Genomic DNA, 19898 nt, shown 5'->3' on the forward strand with positions numbered 1-19898 from the left:
TTTGGAGGCTGACAAGATGCACCTGGCACAACTTCAAAGTACATATAATCAATGTTTGTCAATAGCAGTTTTCCATCCTTTAATTTATCTTTCATGGATATAAAGCATGATGTTATTAGGATCCAGTCCATACCTTAATTCTGTTTGAGATTTGATGAATCAGGGGTCTATTAAATTCAGGGCAAATCAGCTTATTCAAGGACACATTAGCTAAAGCTGATCATTATCTAATTCCTTTTATCTTGCTGTCTTCCTGACTAGTTAAAGAATCTTGAATTGTTCTTTTTAACTTCTGTGTGTGACCACCAACATACGAACACCTCTATTACGGTGGGTGGGTGTGTAAATTATATATAACACCAATATAAAATATACTTCATCTAAATCGTATATTACACACTCCAAAAATTCCTTGAACATATGGCTTGCAAAGTCAAGCCCTCAAAAGTTAAGAAATGCCATAGTTAAAGTCGAGTGTGCAACCTTAATTCAGCCCTCTTGTGTGTTTGCATAATGATATAGTCTTTAATTACATGATCACATACTTATTTTTTCCCACAGGATGGCTGCCTCATTCAGTGCACAGGATGGACTATGCTCATTTAATGAGCAGTTTTTCAATATTTTCTTTACTCCTCATGGTCTCGTGTTTTATTTACTGCCCATTACTCACATCCTGCTCTGAAGACGGAATTATTCATTTCATCGTGGGCTTCTATGGCACTCATTACTACAATATCTGAGTCCTTCACGAACATACATGAAATGTATTAATAGGACTCCCTGAATGACTTGAGCAGGTCCCTTAATCTCTCTATACAATGATACTTCCCTTCCCCCACTCTTTTCTGTCTTTTTACTTAGGCCTGGTCTACACTGGAGGAGGGAGGAAGGGGATCGATCTAAGTTACACAACTTCAGCTACATGAATAATGTAGCTGAAGTCGATGTATTTATATCTACTCATCATGGTGTCTTCACTGCGGTGAGTCGACTGCTGCCACTCCCCCGTCGACTCTGCCTGCGCGCCTCGTGGCGGTGGAGTACAGGAGTCAATAGGAGAGCACTCGGGGGTTGATTTATCACATCTAGACTAGACATGACAAACCAACCCCCACTGGATCAGTCGCTGCCTGCTATCCGGTGGGTAGTATAGTTATACCCTTAGACTCCAAGCATTTGGGGCTAGGGTCTTATGTGTCTTTACAATGCCTTGCACACTGGAACCCCTAATCTTGGTAGGGTCTTCTAGGAGTTGCCAACAGTTGCCAACTTTTCTGCTGTTTTTATGAATCTCATAGCATTTGGTATTTTTCTTAAAGCTCCTGCACCTGGAGTCATGTTATTACATGAGATTCTCTGCTTTCATTTTAAAAAGAAGTAAATTCCTAGCTCTCCTGGTTGTGGGGGAAAGCTTGAAAACATAGCCCCTAAAGAGTCAAAACTCAGAAGCCAATAAAAAAGAACCCAACATTTATTATTATTTTTTTAAATCTCATGATTTTTAAGCCAAATCTCATGGCTTTTTTGCTGTGGGATTGTCTCTGATTCATATCTTTGAATGTCTAGAGTTGACAATAATGTTGATAATAATACATACATACTACTTCTATTTATTATGCACTAGGTTATTAAACTTTGTCATTTTGACATGTTCCCCAACGATCAAGACAAGAATGTACTAGAATGGATTCGCCGGTAGCACATATTTGATCAGGATAGTCTGTTGGCCAAACATTTAACATTAAACAATATTTGAGGGGTAGTTAATCATTTGCATTGCATGAACTTGTTCTCTAGCCATTGCAGTTTGACTTTACAGAAAAAAACAGTCAACAAATGCAAGATTATTTGTAGGAAAATTTAGTTTGTGAGGATGGTTAATGGCTCTGTGTCCTTTTGGGTTCTTCCTCTGATCCTGTTGCTGGGGAATGCACCTTTCTGTGTAAGTATCCTTTCAAGATAGTTACCGCTTGTGCAATTCTTTGCAGAACCTTTACCTAGCAATTACAAAACTAAGCCCTAACTCAGAGCAGTGTTTAATTTGTAATGAAAGAGGTGCCGGGGCTGAGGCAATTTTTTACATTCATAACTGATGCAGCAAACCCAGAGGTGCCAGTGTGTAGCCCTGGCACTGATTAAGTACTGTCTCAGAGACTGGAAGTACTGATTTAGCCTAGATTCAGATCCACTGGAATGTTGTGAGCCTATAAGGTGGAAACCTGAGCATTATAGAATAGGCATTCAACCTCAGAGAGCCTATTGGGGGAGAGGACCCCCAAATGAGACAGAGAAGGAAAATCCAATGTGAAAATAGGTTGAAAGATAAGAGCAGAGTAAAACAAGCTGAGGGAGAGTATAAAAATGCAGATGGGGAACACAGAGCCTAGTGAAAAAATAAGTACTGTGAGCCAGATCCTCCGTTAGTATAAATCAGTAGAGCTCTATTAAGGATCTGCACTTACATCTGTAAACCACACAGTATTTATTTGACAATGGTCAGGCAGCTGGTGTGCCGAAACCACTACCTATTATACTGACTAATATTGTTCTCATTGTTTCCTTGTACTCCCCTGCCTGTCTGGATCCATCTGTTGACTGTTGTCTTATACTTAAATTGTCAAATCTTTGACGTGGGGACTGTCTTTGTTCTCTGTTAGCACAGCACCTAGCACCAAGAGGTCCATGACTGAGGCTGCTAGGCACTACTGCTATGAAAATAATAAATGATGGTATTAACATAGATGCGTAGAAGGGGGTATACTAGCTCCTGAAGAATGTTCTTCTGTCCCTAATACATAGAACTGATTTCACTATAGCTAGGAGAAAACATATGTATTAATAAGTCTCCCAGTCAACACACTTTCAGAGTCAGCTTTTTAAACTAAATCTAATTCCCAATTATCCTTGACAACTGGACCCAAATGATCTAGTTTTGACACCTCCTGTATTGGAACTCAGATCAAGTGTGAGTAGTCTCTTAGCCTATCCAAGGCCGTGATCAAGTGTCTTGATGTTTTTGGTCTTTTGGCCTCGAGATGAAAACCTTGTCTGTGTCTCTGGGACCTTGAGGTAAAAATGTTATCTAATTTATTATCCATATAGTGTCAAGGTATACGTGGAGCTGTGCAATATGTGAACAGTGCCAGACATTTAATTGTATCTTGCTCAGAAGACCTGAGCGTCTCAAAACCAAAACACACGCAGAATGTGGCATGTGGCTCTTAGAGCTAGAAAGCTTCATGGTTCAAATGAGATTTCTAAAATTGTTGGAGGAGATATTAAACGTTAAAGAGATGGCTTGCCTGGATGGGGTGCATGCGTGTGAAACAAAATGTTGGAGTTTGTTTAGCCTAATTCTGGTGAACATTGGAGTGTTATTAAGTGTGAAGTTAGTACAGTGGCTCTGGACAGAGTGAAGCTTACAGCTCTGCTAATGTTTCCATACAAATACTAACACATCCCAGTCTTTGCTAAGTGGAGATGGCTTCCAAAAGAGGCTAAATTAAAAGGTACTATTTGGCCAATTTGTGTTAGGAGACAAGTACCGACAAAGCCAGTAGGGTGTTTCTTTTTCCACAGTCCCACAAGGCAAGAAAGGGAAACAATATGTTTATAGCCAGTAAAAGGCAATACATTACATCTTGTTAACCTGTGGAACAACCTGCCACTGGTTGTGGAACAACCTGCCATCCATATAAGATGTTGGAACTTTTGCTTACTGCTATTAAAGTCAATGGCAATATTCCCCCTAACAACAGTGAGAGGGTATTAGGCCCTTAAAGAGTCAGAATCTGAACCAGAATTGCAGTTGCTGTGATAAAAATAAGGGGTCTCAGTCTTCATGTTTAATGGAGTGAAATAGGGCCCCTGAAGGAATTCATCTCTCTGTAGTACTGTATTGCAGTTAGGTCCATGTGTTTTTTCAAATGACCATTGAGGCAGAAAGGATTAGATACTCACCTAAAAGGGTCAGTCGTGTGCTCGGGTTTGTTAATTTTGCAGACTTATTCAAAGAGGATGAAATTTGCTTAGCCAGATAAGTGCTTGTGTTCATTTAGTAGGGCTACTCAGAGTAAAGTGCTATTCTCTGAGTAAAGGCATGAGAAAGTGTTGCTAAGCATGTGATCTGTCTGCCAGATAACCAGAAATGCCAAACAGCAGCTCCGACGCATCAACAGACCCCCCCAAAATATTCACATCTCTGACTGTAGGGGGAAAAGGTTAACAGCAAAACATTCAACACAACTAGAGAACTCCAAACCCTAGTCTTATGAGAGCTAGAGAGAGATACTTTTCCAGATCTGTTCATCCCATCACTAAAGAAAAATAAAAGAGTGGCTTGTAACCCAAGAGAAGTTAAAAATCACTTTCAAAAACATTCCCGTTCCTCCAAACATTTCAGCACACAGATTTTCTTACAAAAGGGGTTGTTGGTATTTTTTACTTATTCTTTAATGAAGATTCCAGTTAATGAGATTTCCTGTTTACTGAAATTCACACTGAAATTCTAGATGTTGATGTGCTTAAATTCAGACCTTTAGAAGAAAGAGAGAGAGGGCTTTTTAATTACTTATGGATCTTTTTGAACTGGCTGGTGAATGCATGATCAGTGATTTTCACTACACAACAGAGTTTTATTTAAATAGTATATTGTTAGGGCTATCCATCCACAGACGAGAGCAGATACCACACACTTGATCCAGCGATGCATTTGACAATTTACTGGTGGCATCCATACTAGGGTACTTCAGCATCAGTTTCACAGATTTTGTGAGAACCCAATCAAATCAAAATAAGTCCAGAATGATGATGATGCTTTAATTCACACCCATTGCTGAAGGTTGGATCCTGTACTAAATCATGTACAGATTTTCCTGACTAGTCCTAAATGTTAGATCAATTAATTAGCTTTGATGATTTTAATCTGACTTTTCTGTAAATATCGCAGAGGAAAATGGAGTATATATATATTACCCCCACCCTCCAAAATTTCATTAATGTTGCTAAAATGCAAAAGCAATTCTCCTGTCACTGAAAAGCAGCAAGACAGAATATTCAGCAGGCTAGTTTTTAATAAAACATATTTTTATTCATAATTAATATAACAAGGTTTTTTGGCTTAGCACTTGGCATGAATCCCAGTGGAAAAAAAAAAAGCCCAGTTGCTGTGACGTGACCATGACATGACAAACATGTTACAAGAGGACATTTTGGGCTTAATGATTTGCTCCAAAGAAGTTGCACTGAAAGCAGTCTGTCAAAAAAAAAAGTAGACTTTACACTCTGCCAAACTCAGTGGAAAAATTAAATTAATGTTTCCTTCCTTGCCATCATCATCCTCTACATTTTATGTTTTATTGGACTTGGGTTATAGGAGTTTTTATATGTAGCAGTATAATTACTAAAGGGTTATTGTTATAATATCGCAGAAGCCAAACAACATTTCATGCATTAATTCTGTCTAGTCAGAACTCAACAGAAAAGCACCAGGATTTCAGGATCAGGGTCTAAGGTGAAATTCTCCTGTCAGTGCAATGCAATATGATCGGAAAAGAAACCAGCTACAAATGTGAAAATCTGGAGTAAATCCATCAAGGGTTGTGGAATTACAACATTGGTGAAATTGAGAGCAGAATTTGGCCGTATTTAAACAGCATAATTGAACTATATGCAAGTTTTGCTTCAGTGACTAGAGATCCTTTACAGTTTTTATTCAATTTATTTTGCTTAGAATTTCAGTAGGAATTCACTAGTTATCACATCACTATTCTGAGAACCTGGGCTTTGTTTTTTTGTTTTTTAATGACTGTCTCACTCAACTTCTTACCAAATATTTAGTAGCAGAGACATTCTCAGACTAAGGTCTGATATCGTTAAGGATTTCTTACTTTCGCAAAATTAAAACAAAAGACTGTGTTATTGAAACACTGAAGTTGTAGAGCTAATCACCTTTAGAGTTAAGACATTGCTTCAGCAAAGTATCCTTTCTCAGCCAAGTACTGAAGCTTGTGTTTTACGTGCTTTGCCGATTTCAGCATGGGTTTCAATACTTTGCTGAGTCGGGGCTTCAGAAGTCAGTAAATATGAGAGCTATGTTTGTGCCCCGATTTCATGATGATGGGTGAATTTAGAAAAGATCAGATAGGAAATTAAGGCCCTGATTTAGCAAAGCATTTGCGCACATGGTAGGTGTTGATGGGACTTAAGTATGTGCTTAACGTTAAGCATGTGCCTAAGCGCTTTGCTGAACTGAAGCCTAAATGTTCAAACTTTTCCTCATAGGAATAGTCCCACTGACTTCAACAGCACTACTCACAGGAGTAAGGCTGACTCACATGAGTAATGGATGCAGAATCGAGTCCTTACCTCTGCCCATTGATGTGGATATTTCAGAATGTCAGAAAACTAAAAAAGGCAGGGTTATAATGGAGAATGTTTTGAACCCAGCAGCATGCCCACTATCTTAACCTACAGTATATTTGCTTGTGAAGCATGAATTATTAAAAGAGATTAAGATTTTTTAAATGCTTGGCGAAACCCACTGTTCAGAGTGTGTCATGCATCCCACTGGAATGGCTGGGCCACAGGGGATATGAATCTCCTGTAGCTACCAGCTAAAGGAGCTATTTCTTCAGCTCGAGTGTTAGATCCTCATCACTTAGTGCTCGTAGTCCCAAAGTCAGGCTATATCTACACTACCTCAGTAAGTTGACCTAAGTTACAAGACTACAGTTACGTGAATAATGTAGTTGAAGTTGATGTTGCTTAGGTCGTCTTACTGCGATGTCTACGCTGCGCTGGTTTGATGGGAGACACTCTCCTGTCAACTTATTTTACTCCATTCATTCCCGGTGGAGTACTGGGGTCGATTGGAGAGCGCTCTGCTGTCGATTTAGCGGGTCTTCACTAGACCCACTAAATCGACCCCCAGTGCATTGATTAGCACAGCGTCAAGCCTATGGAAGTGTAGACAGGAACAGCTCATGATTCTGGCTGCTGAGTTTGTCAACAGAATGCGTTGATTAAATAAATCATTGATGCTGGTCTATGCATATTCGCCCCATAGTTCTGGGGTATGCACATATAGGCAGCATGCTCTATTGCATCATAAAACAATTCCCTGAACAGAGGACTATGAGTAGTCAAAGCAGCATTGATCATTGGTCCACCAAGGCCAATATCCTGCCACTGCTACACTGGCCTACGTTTGCCTGATGCTGCAGGAAAGCAAAAAGCTTTCACAATGCCCCTAGCTAATGGTGCAGTGCTATAACATAGAGGGAAATATTCCTTTCTGACCCCCGAAGGCAATCAGCTTATGCCCTGAAGCGGGAGGGTTGATATCCCTTATAACTAAAGGGACTTAAAGGCTTTGCATAAGCTTTAAGTCTAACAGCATAACCTGCATTCTCAGCACTGACTGCTGAGTGTTTGATGATACTCAGCACTTCTGTCAGGGTGATAGAGTCTGCTTTTGCGGCCCCATTGAAACAGATTTTGCAGCCCCCTCTTTTGCTCCTGATTCCTGAAACAGAGCCTGTTTCCCATGTAAGCACAAATGCACACGCTCAACAACTTAGCCAGTTTGAAAACACCCACTCTTCCCCAGGAAGCTTCTTCTGGTGCAAGATTAACTTGTGGTGCAAAGATTGTCTTGAAATACAGGAGCCCTTGGGTAGGCAGCAGAGGTGGTTACAACAGCATCTCCAATAGCCATGCTTTCGGCTCCCTTCTGGGCCCCAAGGGGTTCCTGTATCAGATGCTAAAATGGGAAAGGGTTTCAACTTAACAGTTCCAAAAACAGAGACATTAAATAAATTCAGTTTCTGATATTCTGAAACCAGACACATTCGGCTCTTGTCATCCGCTCTCCTAAAGCAAATAAAAAAAGATTGTAGCATAAATATCTGATTAGAATATGTTTGGTTGTCCTTTCTCCTCAAGACTCTAGGGCTTGTAATGGGATCAAGGGGCAGACAGTATGTGTATTCCTAACTTGGAAAAGGCAGGGGTTGCCATATTGGGAAAGGGGAACCTAGAACCCACTAACCATGATGAAGTCTTTTTAAGTAGACCATTTCCCACTCTAAGGATAATGTGTGCATGTTCTCTGTGTGCTTCATGTGAGAACACACCCTGCTTCCATTATAATCCACTTATAACATTGATGCAATGCCGCTGGGAGCTTGGGACTTTTCCAGCAAAGTTCCTGGAATGCTGCCATTCAACATGGTGGTACCCAAGAATTTAGATGCTTGTTAGACTGTCAGAACATCTGATTCCTTTCTGGTCTGTCAAAAGCCCAGACAAAAGATCTCTTCGAAAGCTGTCAGAGTGGACAAGAGATTCACAATGGACAGGCAGTTGTGGCTATGGTTATAGCTCTTTCTGACCTACTGTCAGTGATGGACAGAAATTGCTCAAGTGGTCTCCTGTGTTTTACAACCTGTCTCAATTCTGTATCTATGTGATTGTAATGGGAACGGCAATGTGCAGTCTCCAGGTTTATGGTTAGGAAGGAATTTTCCTTGGCAGAGCCTGTAAGCAGGGAAGTTTAGGGGATATTCCGCTTCCTCTGAAGCATTAAGCAGTGCAGCCAGCTGGCTATATCCTACATGATCATTTCCAGCAGCTGCACTGGTCATTCCCATCTTCTGCCTCTTTCTTTCAAACATCTTTTGTGATGTTCTGCATAGCAAAGGGCAGCTATTTGAAAGTTCCCTGCCCTGCTACGTTTCGCTCTTTCCCCAGCCTGTCTCTTTATGAGAGTTACCCAGGTATTTCTGTGGATTTATTTTATTTATTTTCATTTTTATGGCAGGGTTCAAGGAGAAAATTCTGACTCTATGTGACATGCCATGCAGAAATAGGCACAATTCTCACAGGGAGCTTTAGAGATGAGAGGCTGAAATATAGTCTCAAAAGCACTCAAGTGACTTAGGGTTACATGTCCTATGTCCAAAAGAGACTTAACCCACTGACTTCCATTCACAAGACTTGGCTCCTAAATGTTTTTTTGTAAATTTTACCCATTATCATGGTCAAGTAGACATTTTTCTCAAAAAAAGAACCATAAGAGTTTTAAAAAGCAGTCTGCAGCTATACTGTATACAGGTGGACAAACTAAAAAGTCAGTATTTATCTTACTGTGGCTGAGACTGGTCCACTGCAAGGTACAGGAAAATGTCACAACTTACTCCAATGAGTTAACTAGCTCAATTCATGTTTTGATTTTCTTCATATATTTTAAGGCCAGAGGAGGCCAGTATGATGATCTAGGCTGACCTCCTCCATAATGTAGGCCATAGAACCTCTACCAGAAATTTCTTCATCAAGCTAATAAAGTTTGTTTGAGCTATAACATATCTTTTATTAAGACATCCGCTTTTGATTTAAAGACTGCAAGTGATAGTAATCCAGCCACATCCCCAGGTAAGGTGTTCCAATTGCCCTCAGTCTTCAAAATTTGCACCTTCTTTCTGGTCCGAATTTGTCTTGTTTCAGATCCAACCATTGGATCTTATTATGCCTTTTTCTGCTAAATAAAAGAGTAGTCTACTATCATAAATCTCTTCCCATTGTAGGTACTTGTAGACCATGATCAACTCACTTCTTAAACTTCTCTTAGATCACCTAATCAGATTGAGCTTCTTAAGTCCCTCAATATAAGGTATTTTTCTAGACCTCAACTCATTCTTGTAGCTGTATTCTGAACCCTTTCAAATGTGTCAACATCATTTCAGAAATGTTGACACCAAACTGGACACAATCTTCCAGTATGGTCTCACTAATACCATATGCAAAGGTAATAGTACCTCCCTAACACTACTTGACATTCCCCTGCTTATACATTCAAGGATCATGTTCACCTTCTTAGCTACAGCTTTGCACTGGAAGCTCATGTTCAGCTGGTTATCTGCCATGATTGCTAACTCCTTTTCAGAGTAGGATCTACATTCTTTTATTTGTAGATGTCTGACCTTGCATTTGGCTGTGTTAAAAGCGTGCTGTTCAAACGAGCCCAACTTCTTACCAAGCAATCTGGGTTGGTCAGTATAACTGACCTATCCCCTTCATTAGTTACCATTCCACTAATTTTTATGTTACCTGAAAATTTTACTAGCAATGATTTTATATTTTCTTCCACAGTAATTAAGATAATGAACAGCATTGGTCCGAGAACAGATTCCTGTGAGACCCTTATAGAAACACTCCCACTAGATCACAATTCTCTGTTTACAATTGCTGTTCGAGATCTATTATTGATCTAGTTTTTAATCCACTTACTACGGACTGCATTCATTTTATATAGATCTAATTTTTATCAGAATGTCATGCAGAACAAAGTCAAATGCCTTACAGTAGTCTAAGTATATTACATCAATGCAGTTACCTTTATCAACTAAACTTGTGATCTCATTAAAAAACAGCATCATGTTTGTTTGACAAGATCTGTTTTCAAAAAAATCATGTTGATTGGCTTTAATTACACGACCATTTTAAATTCTTTACTGATTGCAGCCCATATCAGCCTTTCCATGATTTTGCCTGAGATTGATGCCTCTTGTTTCCCAGGTCATCCTATTTACTCTTTTTAAATATTTGTACAACATTGGCATTTTCCAGTCCTCTGGACCTCTGCTAGTGTTTCTTAAAAATCAACATTATTGCTTCAGTTCCAGTTCCATTAATAATCTTGGGTGCAAGTTCTCATCCTACAACTTTAAAAATGTTTAACTTCAATAGTTGCTGTTTAACATCATCCCTGGTTGCTGATGAAATACAAATAATTTCATTATCACTGTGAAATATTACATTGTTCTGCTTCTTTCCTAACACAGAACAGAATATTTTTCTCTTTTCTGCATAATGTTACCAACTCTGTAAATCGGAACAAAAATCGAAGCTATCATATTGCTAGGATTTTATTTGTTCCTTATTTATTTGTACCATTGTGTTTCTTGCATCTGACTCAGGTTCAAAGGCTCTTTTCCAGCCATCACCTGAGAATATAGCCACTTTCAAGCAGTCCTAGCGCCTAGTTTCTCAGTTCCCATGGTTCTCCAAAGGAAGGATACCCATTTCTGAGCATGTGAGGATGAACACTGGCAAATCAGTGAGTAAATTTGCTTCATGAAAAGGGACTTGCAACAAACAGCCAGATGCTTATTGGCAAGTCCTGCTTACAACTAAGGCCATATCCTGCAGTCTTTTCTCAGGCAAAATTGCCGTGGGCTTAAATGGCTGCAAAAGGGCTGTAGAGTTTGGGCTTCAGTTCACAAGGTGCACAGTTCTGGCATTACAAGGTCCAGTCTGTTACTTTTAACTAGCTGAATCCTTTTGCTGTCCATGAAGTTAGAACACAGATGATAAACACCTAAATGAAAAAATATAAAGTAGCAAACATTGGCAGCGTCTTTCTTTTGTGTTCTAGGTCTAATTAATGAGCTAATGTTTGTCAGTGCTTTGGAGAAATGAAGCACTGGGTAATTGTTTATTCTTATACTTATTGCTATAAAGTCCAGTCTAAGTTTGGCCATTTTGCATTTCAGCCATTTTTCCAATGCACTGGTGACCCAAGGCTCAGCAAATTAACCACATACATTTTATCTTAAATATTTTTGTAGGGCTTTTGTTTGCTATAAGACTGAAGAATTAAAATGTACAATGAGGTGCCTCTGACTTCTAGCTTCATCTTTTGTCTCTCTAATGCCCTGATGCAAACAGGATTCACACATTCAGCAATTTCTTTTTCTCTTGAGAACACAAAGTATCCGTGGCAAGCTGCAGAAATGATCATGCTTGGTGAAAGAAAACCCAGAATCTATTATTTTTCAACTTCTTTTGTTTGAATCCTGCTTCTGACTTGTTTTTATGATACTTCCACTGAAGAACAAATGCCCCCTCTGGTGGCCTCGTGAAATATAGCAACAATGCCAGGTGCAAGCATGTAAAACACAGAGAGGGCTCGGCCCTAGCCTTTGATACTCAGTGTGCATTGCTGTGAATCTTGGAAACTTGGCTACCCTGCTGACTTTGCAAGCTACTCAAGGTGCTAAAACAAGAGCAAGCGCTAGACCTTAGGGGCTGAGGAGGGTTTCACTTTCTGTGCCGTCCAAAGACGAGAGCTACAGAAAGTTTGTACACAAAGCAAAACAGGCAAAATGTGGCTTTGTGCCATTAAGCAAGAGAAAAGTCCTTTAAGCCAGTACGGTTTGGTGAGTTCTCAAATGTAATGAATGAAACTCAAAAGGTTTGGGTTGGGGAAGCATTTCAAAGCCAAGAGGCCCGTTCTCTCCTTCGTTGTGCTAAGGTGGCTGGGTCATTAGAGGTAGCACTGAGGGAGGGCGAAACGTAACACAAGCTCCTGATGGGAAGAGTAATGGTGAACGCGCTGGTCTGGTCTGGTACGTAAACGTTTTACCCACCTAGCTATGCTGAGAAAAGCACGACCCTCACCCACATAGCCTTGGTGGCAAAGCCCTCACATAAATGGAGTTATATAGAGATGCAGCTAATGTAGCTGGCGGAACTGCTATAAGCTATATTGGCAAAATAACGCCTTTGCCAGAGTAAACTAGATGCTCACTAGGAGGGTTTGCCAGAATAGCTACACTAGTATATTTATACTGGCAAAACCCTTTCTAGTGTAGAGAAAGCCTTAGACATGGACTATACCCCCATTTATGGAAAAGTCCTGTAGAAATCCATATGGCTTTCCAGGAATGAATTCCTTAGTACCAGGCGTAATGTCTGTACAGCATTGCAGCAGCACCTAGAGGCTTTAGTCCAGGATCGAGGCTTAACGTTAGGCATCTGCTTCAATTCTTTGCTGAATCAGACAAGGCGCCCCACAAAAAGTGATTTGCAGTCCCAGCTGGACAGATAATACAGTGAATGATGGAAACCAACAAGGTGGGGAATTTGGGTTAAGTGCAGAGAGACAGCTCTAAAGGATGGGAAGGATTGTTACCTTTGAGGGAAGGGGACTGTAATGTAGCTTTGCTTTGTACCATTCTTTGCTTGTTTCTTTTTGTTAAGTGTATTTAGCCAACCAGGATTAAGTTCCATTTCAGGGTTTTGATTTAGACTCATCTCTAATATGTAGCCCAATACCCAATTTTGAACATTGTCTTACCTTGCAAAGGGTGAGGTCAGATGTATTTTGCTTGTACAACTGTCTCTGTATCTGGGCTCTGGCAAGGGACTTGGGGAATCCTATACCTGCACTGATTAATATATATCTAGTATATTGCATTTATGACCCTATAATTGTCATCACCCCAGTCATTGATCTGAAAAAAATTGTATGAATGTGCTTCTTCCGAGTTGCAAATGATTTGGTTAGATACTTGGATGGTTCAATTAATTTCAGCTGTATGGAGGCTCTGCTGTATGGGGAACTCTGCTCTGTTAAGGTTCCCGTTGTAGTCAATGGAATGGGTGGATCTGGAGCTTCTGTTCTCCCTGTTTCACACACAAGAGCGACACAAACACACCCACAGCAAACTAGTTTACATATTCAAGTTTGTATTCGCAGAATGTTGTTTTCTGAATTATTTAACCAGTTAATTGTCTATCAAACATAGATAATGAACCATGTAAATAATGCAAAAAAGCAAAACTGGAACTCTCCAAATCAATCTGTGAATACTAGTTTGAATACATAAATGAGGTTGCTTTGGGCGTATTTGTACCCCTCCTGTACTGTGAAATAGGGAGAGCTATCTTCTCTGCACTATTCAGTATTCTGTAGACTCGCATCCCATCCACAAAATCATGTCTATAATGTAACTGTGTGTGTTTTAGCACAAGAAGAGGTGCCAGGTTAAAGCCTATTTAGTATTTCATTGCTAGGGATGTTCATGTCAGTTTGTATTCAATAAAACCCTCTTCAGCCAAACCTTCTCTTAAAACTTAAACACGTCCAAAAGTTTGCTTAACTTTCTTCCTCCATTATTTGTCCTTGCTGCATGTTCAGATGCTGCCTGGCTGGAATCCAATGAGAAAGGGACAGAACTCTGCAGGAGAGGTTGAATATGTGGAATTTCTGGAAATCCCATGCAAATGCCTATCATTGTTTTGAGCCTTCCCAGCTCAGATTTTCAGGTCCTGCTGATTCAAACTTTCTTTAACTTCCCCCATTGATCAACAGGCATCTTTGCATTGACTTCAGAGGTTACTGAATCAATACCCAGGCAAACATCAGGACCAGCTATAATTCTAAGTGGCAATGTTTATTTAAACAAACAATGCAGTCACTTAACAGGGGAACAGGCAGGTTGAATAATTCAGACAAGAGTTTCTGAAGTATGCAGGACAAGAGTGGGTGGAACTTTTTGGCCAAAAGCCTTTTTTCCCCCTGAAAAAAACAGATTTGGGTTGACTGAAACATTTCCCAAATTTGTGTTGAATTTGGCAAATTGTTTTGGTTGAAACCAAAACTAAAAAATTCAGCACAATTTGTTTTGAAATTTCCCTTTAATATTATTTGTTTAAAAAACTAACCAGTTAAAAGGGCTCAAAATAGAAATGAAATGTTTTATTTCACCCCAAATAAATTTTTTCCTGAGTTTTGGATGAGTTGAAAATTTCAAAAATTTCATTTTTGGTTTGACCAAAACAACTGTGTGTATATGTATAGTGATTTTTTTTGTACATTTAATTATTTTAAGGAATTACCAGCAAACCAAAAAATCTTGTATTCACTCCAAGCTCTACTCAAGATCCATAATTGACTTTCACAGCTCAATTCCTATTTAGGCACTTCAATAAAGTGTGTGAGTTTTCAAAAGTGTTTTTGAGAACATAGGATCTAATGGGTCCTGAGTGCTTTTGAAAATGCAGCAGCTTCATTCATTAGAATTCTTGGGAAACTGAAACTGCAAATACATTCAAACTAGACTCCTATTGTGTTTTGGATCAAAAACTTACCAGTCCACCATTTTTTGTCTTCTATGCAGCTTTCCAGTCTCTTCTCTTCACTAGTTGACTTGCAGACAGGTAAGTGGTTCTGATTTCTTTCATACAATGGTCCCAGTATATTATATTGTGATTGTGTACCTGATTCAGCAAGATACTTAGCACTTATCTGAATTCAGGTCCTACCTACTGCAGTGGGGCTACTCAAGTGGGTCTGTATTATTTCAGCTGCACAGAATGCAAGAGTGATTTCTGTTGCTAGAGTTCTCAGAACACAAATTTATTTGTCATTTTATGCGAGTATTTGAGGTTATAATTTGGCGTCTCTGAGCATTTGGCCATATAATTGCATAGGTCTCAGAGTCAAATCGTGCCCTGATTACGCACTGTACCATCCAGTTCATTGGGATTGTGTAAAGTGTAAAACAGATTGTAGCCTATATGATCAAACTCTCTAACTTCCATGAATCTATGCTTTATTCATGCTAACAGGGTCCTGCCCTAAAAAGTTTGATACAAGCTTAACATTTTAATTTATAAAACAAAAAGTCACTCATCATAATGTTCTCACAAATAATAACCATCACTTTAGTTTAATGGCATCACTGCTTGAGAAAATTAGGGTGTACAGCCTGAGAGCTACTTATATGGCAATATTATGTGGACTACCAAATAATTCAGTTGCATGGGGGTCAGAAAAATATTTTAAAGTTATTGCAAAAAATTTAACATACTCAAGAATCAGTCTTAGGACCAACCTTATTCAATATTTCTGTTAATGACCTTGACATGGAAAGAAGCTAATGAAATTTGCTAGTAATGACAAGTTAGGAGGCATGGTCAATACAGAGGAGGATTGGAATATTATACGGGGAGAGTTAGATGAACTTGAAGCCTGGAATGATAGAAATGGGATGAAATTCAATAGTACAAATTTCAAGGTCATGCACTTAGTCTAATAATAAGAATTTCTGCTACAAGCTGGGGGCTCGTCAGTTGGAAGCAGCAGAGGAGGAGAGAGACCTCCACCATCACCATCATATAGTGGGAGGAGTTTTTTTTGTCTTCCCTCTGAAGCATCAGCGATGGCCATGGTTGGAGATGGGATGCTAGGCAGGGTGGGACAAATCTCTTAGGTGGCATGAGGCATTCTCTCTCTCAGGTGCTTGGTTGACTGGTTCTTGCTCACATGCTCAGGGTCTAACTGATCATCATATGTAGGGTCACAAAGGAGTTTTTCCCTCATGCAGATTGGCAGCGGCCTGGTGGGGCACGGTTTTTCTTCTGCAGCATGTAGCTGTGGATCACTTGAGTATATCTCACTTAATTATTTCCCAAACACTGCAGGGGCCTCAAACACTGGTGTACCTCAGTCCCTCCTATGCATTCCCTGTGAGCTGTAATGCTTTGGTTGCTCATTTTGGTTGTTGGATTTAGAGTGCTGGGGCTGGGTCATGTTGGTAGCCTGCAATATACAGGGGGTCAGACTAGATGATCTAGTGGTTCCTTCTGGCCTAAAACTCTATATGACTCTAATATCATCCCAGAGCAGAATGTCCTGGGTGAAGTCTGGGCTCCATTTGGAATTTTGCCATTGACTAAAATGGGGCCAGGATTTCCCTCCAGGAGAGTAGCTTTTTTCATGTTATTTTCAGAAGAACTGGAAACAGAAAATGCCAGAAACCTTGCAAGAAAGCCTATCCCAGCTGGATCAATAGCTCAGTTAAGCAGTCCCAAGAGTTTCTGAGAACTTGAATAAAGTTTGGATAAGCATATGGCTATCTTGGTTCTTATTTGCGATAAGCTTTTGCTTTGCCTGACACTCATCTCAGTGTCTACATCCCAGCAAAGTTTCCGTGCAATTCATTAGAGAGACAAGTTGGGTGAGGTAATATATTTTACTGGACCTACTTCTGCGGCTGAGAGAGACAAGCTTTAGAGTTTTACACGTGTTGTGATAGGCACATGTAGGACCCAGGGATCTTGAAAGATGTGTTCGGGGAGGGTGTAGATCATTGTAGCGGTGGAGATATGTCTGCGGGTTTTGCATCTTTTGTTCTGGCCGGGTCTGGTGCTGCTTTGCGTTGGTGGGTCCTGGTCTGTGGGGAGCTTGCTTCTGATGACGAGTTTGGTGAAGCTGGGAGGTTGTTTGAAGGCCAGAAGAGGGAGTTCAGGAAAGATTTCTTTCAGGATGGGGTCCCCATTGAGTAGGGGTTGTAGTTGTGTGATGATACCCCATATGGGTTCCAGTGTGGGGTGGTAGGTGTTATTTCTGTACTGAAGAGGGTTCTCTTGGGGTATTTGGGTGGCCTGTTCCATGATGTGATCAAATTCTCTGTGGTGGAGTGTCCTTGTTTGGTGGAGTCAGTTTTGAGTGTGTTAAACTGTATAGTATCAGAGGGATAGCCATGTTAGTCTGGATCTGTAAAAAAGCAACAAAGAATTGTGTCACCTAATAGACTAACAGACGTATTGGAGCATGAGCTTTCATGGGTGAATACCCACTTCGTCAAATAAATAAATAAATAAATTGTATAATCCGGACTTTCTCCTCAGAGCCTGTTCTGTGGTATCTGATCGCCTGGCTGTAGGTAACAGATTTCTTGGTTACTGGATCTAGGAAGGTAGGTGTGGTGACCTGTGGGTTTCTTGTATATAGTTGTCAGTAGAGTTCCATTGCTGACGCTGATTTTGGAAGTTGATGCTGGTGAGGAAGTATTCCAGAGAGAGTTTAATGGATGGGTGGTTGTTGGTGAAGCTGTGGTAGAAATCTATGAGGGAGTTTGTCATCTGGAATCCATGTCACTCAAGTGACATCTCATTTTCACTTGGAACATTAGTCACAGCTCAATCCACTGATCAAAACAGCATGACTGCCCATGTTGGGACAGCTATTCTCTCAATAACAGAGCCCATTAAGCTAATGAATAAGAGGATATTGATCAGAAATCCACTGATTGATTGACTGGTCTCAGCAATAAAAAAACCTGGAGATGAAAGCTTGAGCAGTTTAAAAGATCATCCGAACCTCAAAGATGATTTGAAGCTTTAAAAGTCAATCTCTGCCTATCAATTATGGTGGGGTGGGTGTGTTTGTACTACACAGAGGAAAGTTATTCTTTGAAAATTTGCATGCAGGATGTCTAATTTAATTTCATGTAATCGTCACATTTCAGTGACAAATGTCAGATCACTGCTTTTTTAAGCGTGTTTAGGTTTCCCGGCACTTACAAAGAACGAGCCCTCTGATTCAATAATATGTTTAAATCAGCCAATGTATCAGACTTTGTGCGTTAATTATATGCTCAGATAAAAAAAAAACTGTTGCTTTTGCTTTACTAAACCTATGGCTTGTTATGAATAATTAAAAAATGGAACGGGAACACTTCTTAAATAAGAGATGTGGAAGCCAAATAGTTATTTAATGCTGAGGCAATGATAAAGAGGAAAACAAGTCTTAGTTTGATGCAGGAATGTCATGTATCCAGGGGGGGGGAATTTTTGTCACATGTAGCTGGCAGAGTATTGGGTAAATGAAAGATAAGATGAAGCCCTAGGGAATCTGTAGCAGTTATTTCAATTTAATGAACTTGTAGTTAAGGCACTGGAGTGGGACCTAGGTGATCTGGGTTCTACTGCCAGTCTTCTTTGGCAATGTTGGGCAAGTTGCTTAGAAGCAGGTTTTCACAAGTACACGGCCAACTATTCCAAAGTTCTGTGCACCCATGGACAGGGTCAGATATTCAAGAGTCTAGCGCCCCGCAGCTCCCATTGATCTCAGCATGGGGAGGATTCTTTGTTGTTCCTAATAAAGGCTGCTGCATCCAGAGCACTTTTGAAAATCTGGACATAGCTGTAGTGTGCTGAGCCTTTCTGAAAATTGAGGCCTTAATATCACTGCTCCTCATGTGTCAAATGGGAATGATACAGTCCTATCTGACTGGGAGGATTCCTTCTGTAACGTCTGGGAGGTGCCCAGAACCCGTCTACTGGCCAACACCAACTCTTAAACTCTCTGTCCCCTGGCATGGCTGAATATAGGGACCATGCTTTATATTCAGGGCACATCTATAAATAGCTTATAATGGGTTAATACGTGATTAGCAAGTGGTTAGTCAGTTGTTAATGAGTGGCCATAATGTTTATAAAAGGTTAAATAACATAGATGACAATATTGCCACCTGTTAAGGTCCATTTGAAAAGCGTAATAGATGACATTCCACATTCAGGTTATTGATTTGTACTATGGAACAGGTCAATAGTTGCTTCTAACCCTCTCCATCACAATGTTATACATTATTATTATTATTATTATATTGTAATGTTCTTTGTATCGTGGTAGGGCCTAGGAGCCCTTGTCATGGACCAGGCCCTGCGACAGAATGTATCCGTGTCCACACCCCACACACTATTGTAATAATTGTTGTACAGAGTATTTTTTGTGAGATAGTATTTAAAAACTCACAATTTGGTGATCAATAATATCATGGCAAAATGCAGGTAGCAGCATTATATATGAAGCTGTAGAATCATAGGGTTAGAAGGGACCGCAAGGGTTGTCTAGTCTAACTCACTGCCAAGATGCAGGATTTGTGTGTCTAAACCATCCAAGATAGATGCTATCCAGCCTCCCTTTGAAAATGTCCAGTGAAGGAGATTCCACAACCTCCCGAGGTATCTGTTCCATTGTCCTACTGTTCTTACTGTTAGGAAGTTTTTCCTGAGATTGAATCTAAATCTGCTATGCTGTCGTTTGAACCCGTTGCCTCTTGTCCTGCCCTCTGTGGCAAGAGACAACTTTTCTCCATCTTTTTATGACAGCCTTTCAAGTACCTGAAGACCACTATCATATCCCCACCTTAATCTCTTCTTTTCCAAACTAAACATACCCAGTTCCTTCAGCCTTTGCCCATATGGCTTGCATTCCATCCTTTTGATATATTTGTTGCTCGCCTTTCTATACATTGGTGTCC

The 19898-nt window shown here is 40.0% G+C and overlaps 1 protein-coding gene across 1 annotated transcript in view; it reads left to right on the forward strand.

Moving 5' to 3' along the window:
* Positions 1 to 1876: 1876 nt before the first annotated feature.
* Positions 1877 to 19898, forward strand: part of HABP2 (hyaluronan binding protein 2) — a 35887-nt gene continuing 17865 nt past the window's right edge. Inside the window, exons 1-2 of the mRNA XM_030570069.1 lie at positions 1877 to 1945; positions 14967 to 15006. Of these exons, the coding sequence (XP_030425929.1) occupies positions 1877 to 1945; positions 14967 to 15006 (109 nt within the window). The remainder of the gene's footprint in view (positions 1946 to 14966; positions 15007 to 19898) is intronic.

Source organism: Gopherus evgoodei, chromosome 7 (assembly GCF_007399415.2).
Source record: "Gopherus evgoodei ecotype Sinaloan lineage chromosome 7, rGopEvg1_v1.p, whole genome shotgun sequence".
In the NCBI taxonomy this organism is placed as follows: Eukaryota; Metazoa; Chordata; order Testudines; family Testudinidae; genus Gopherus; species Gopherus evgoodei.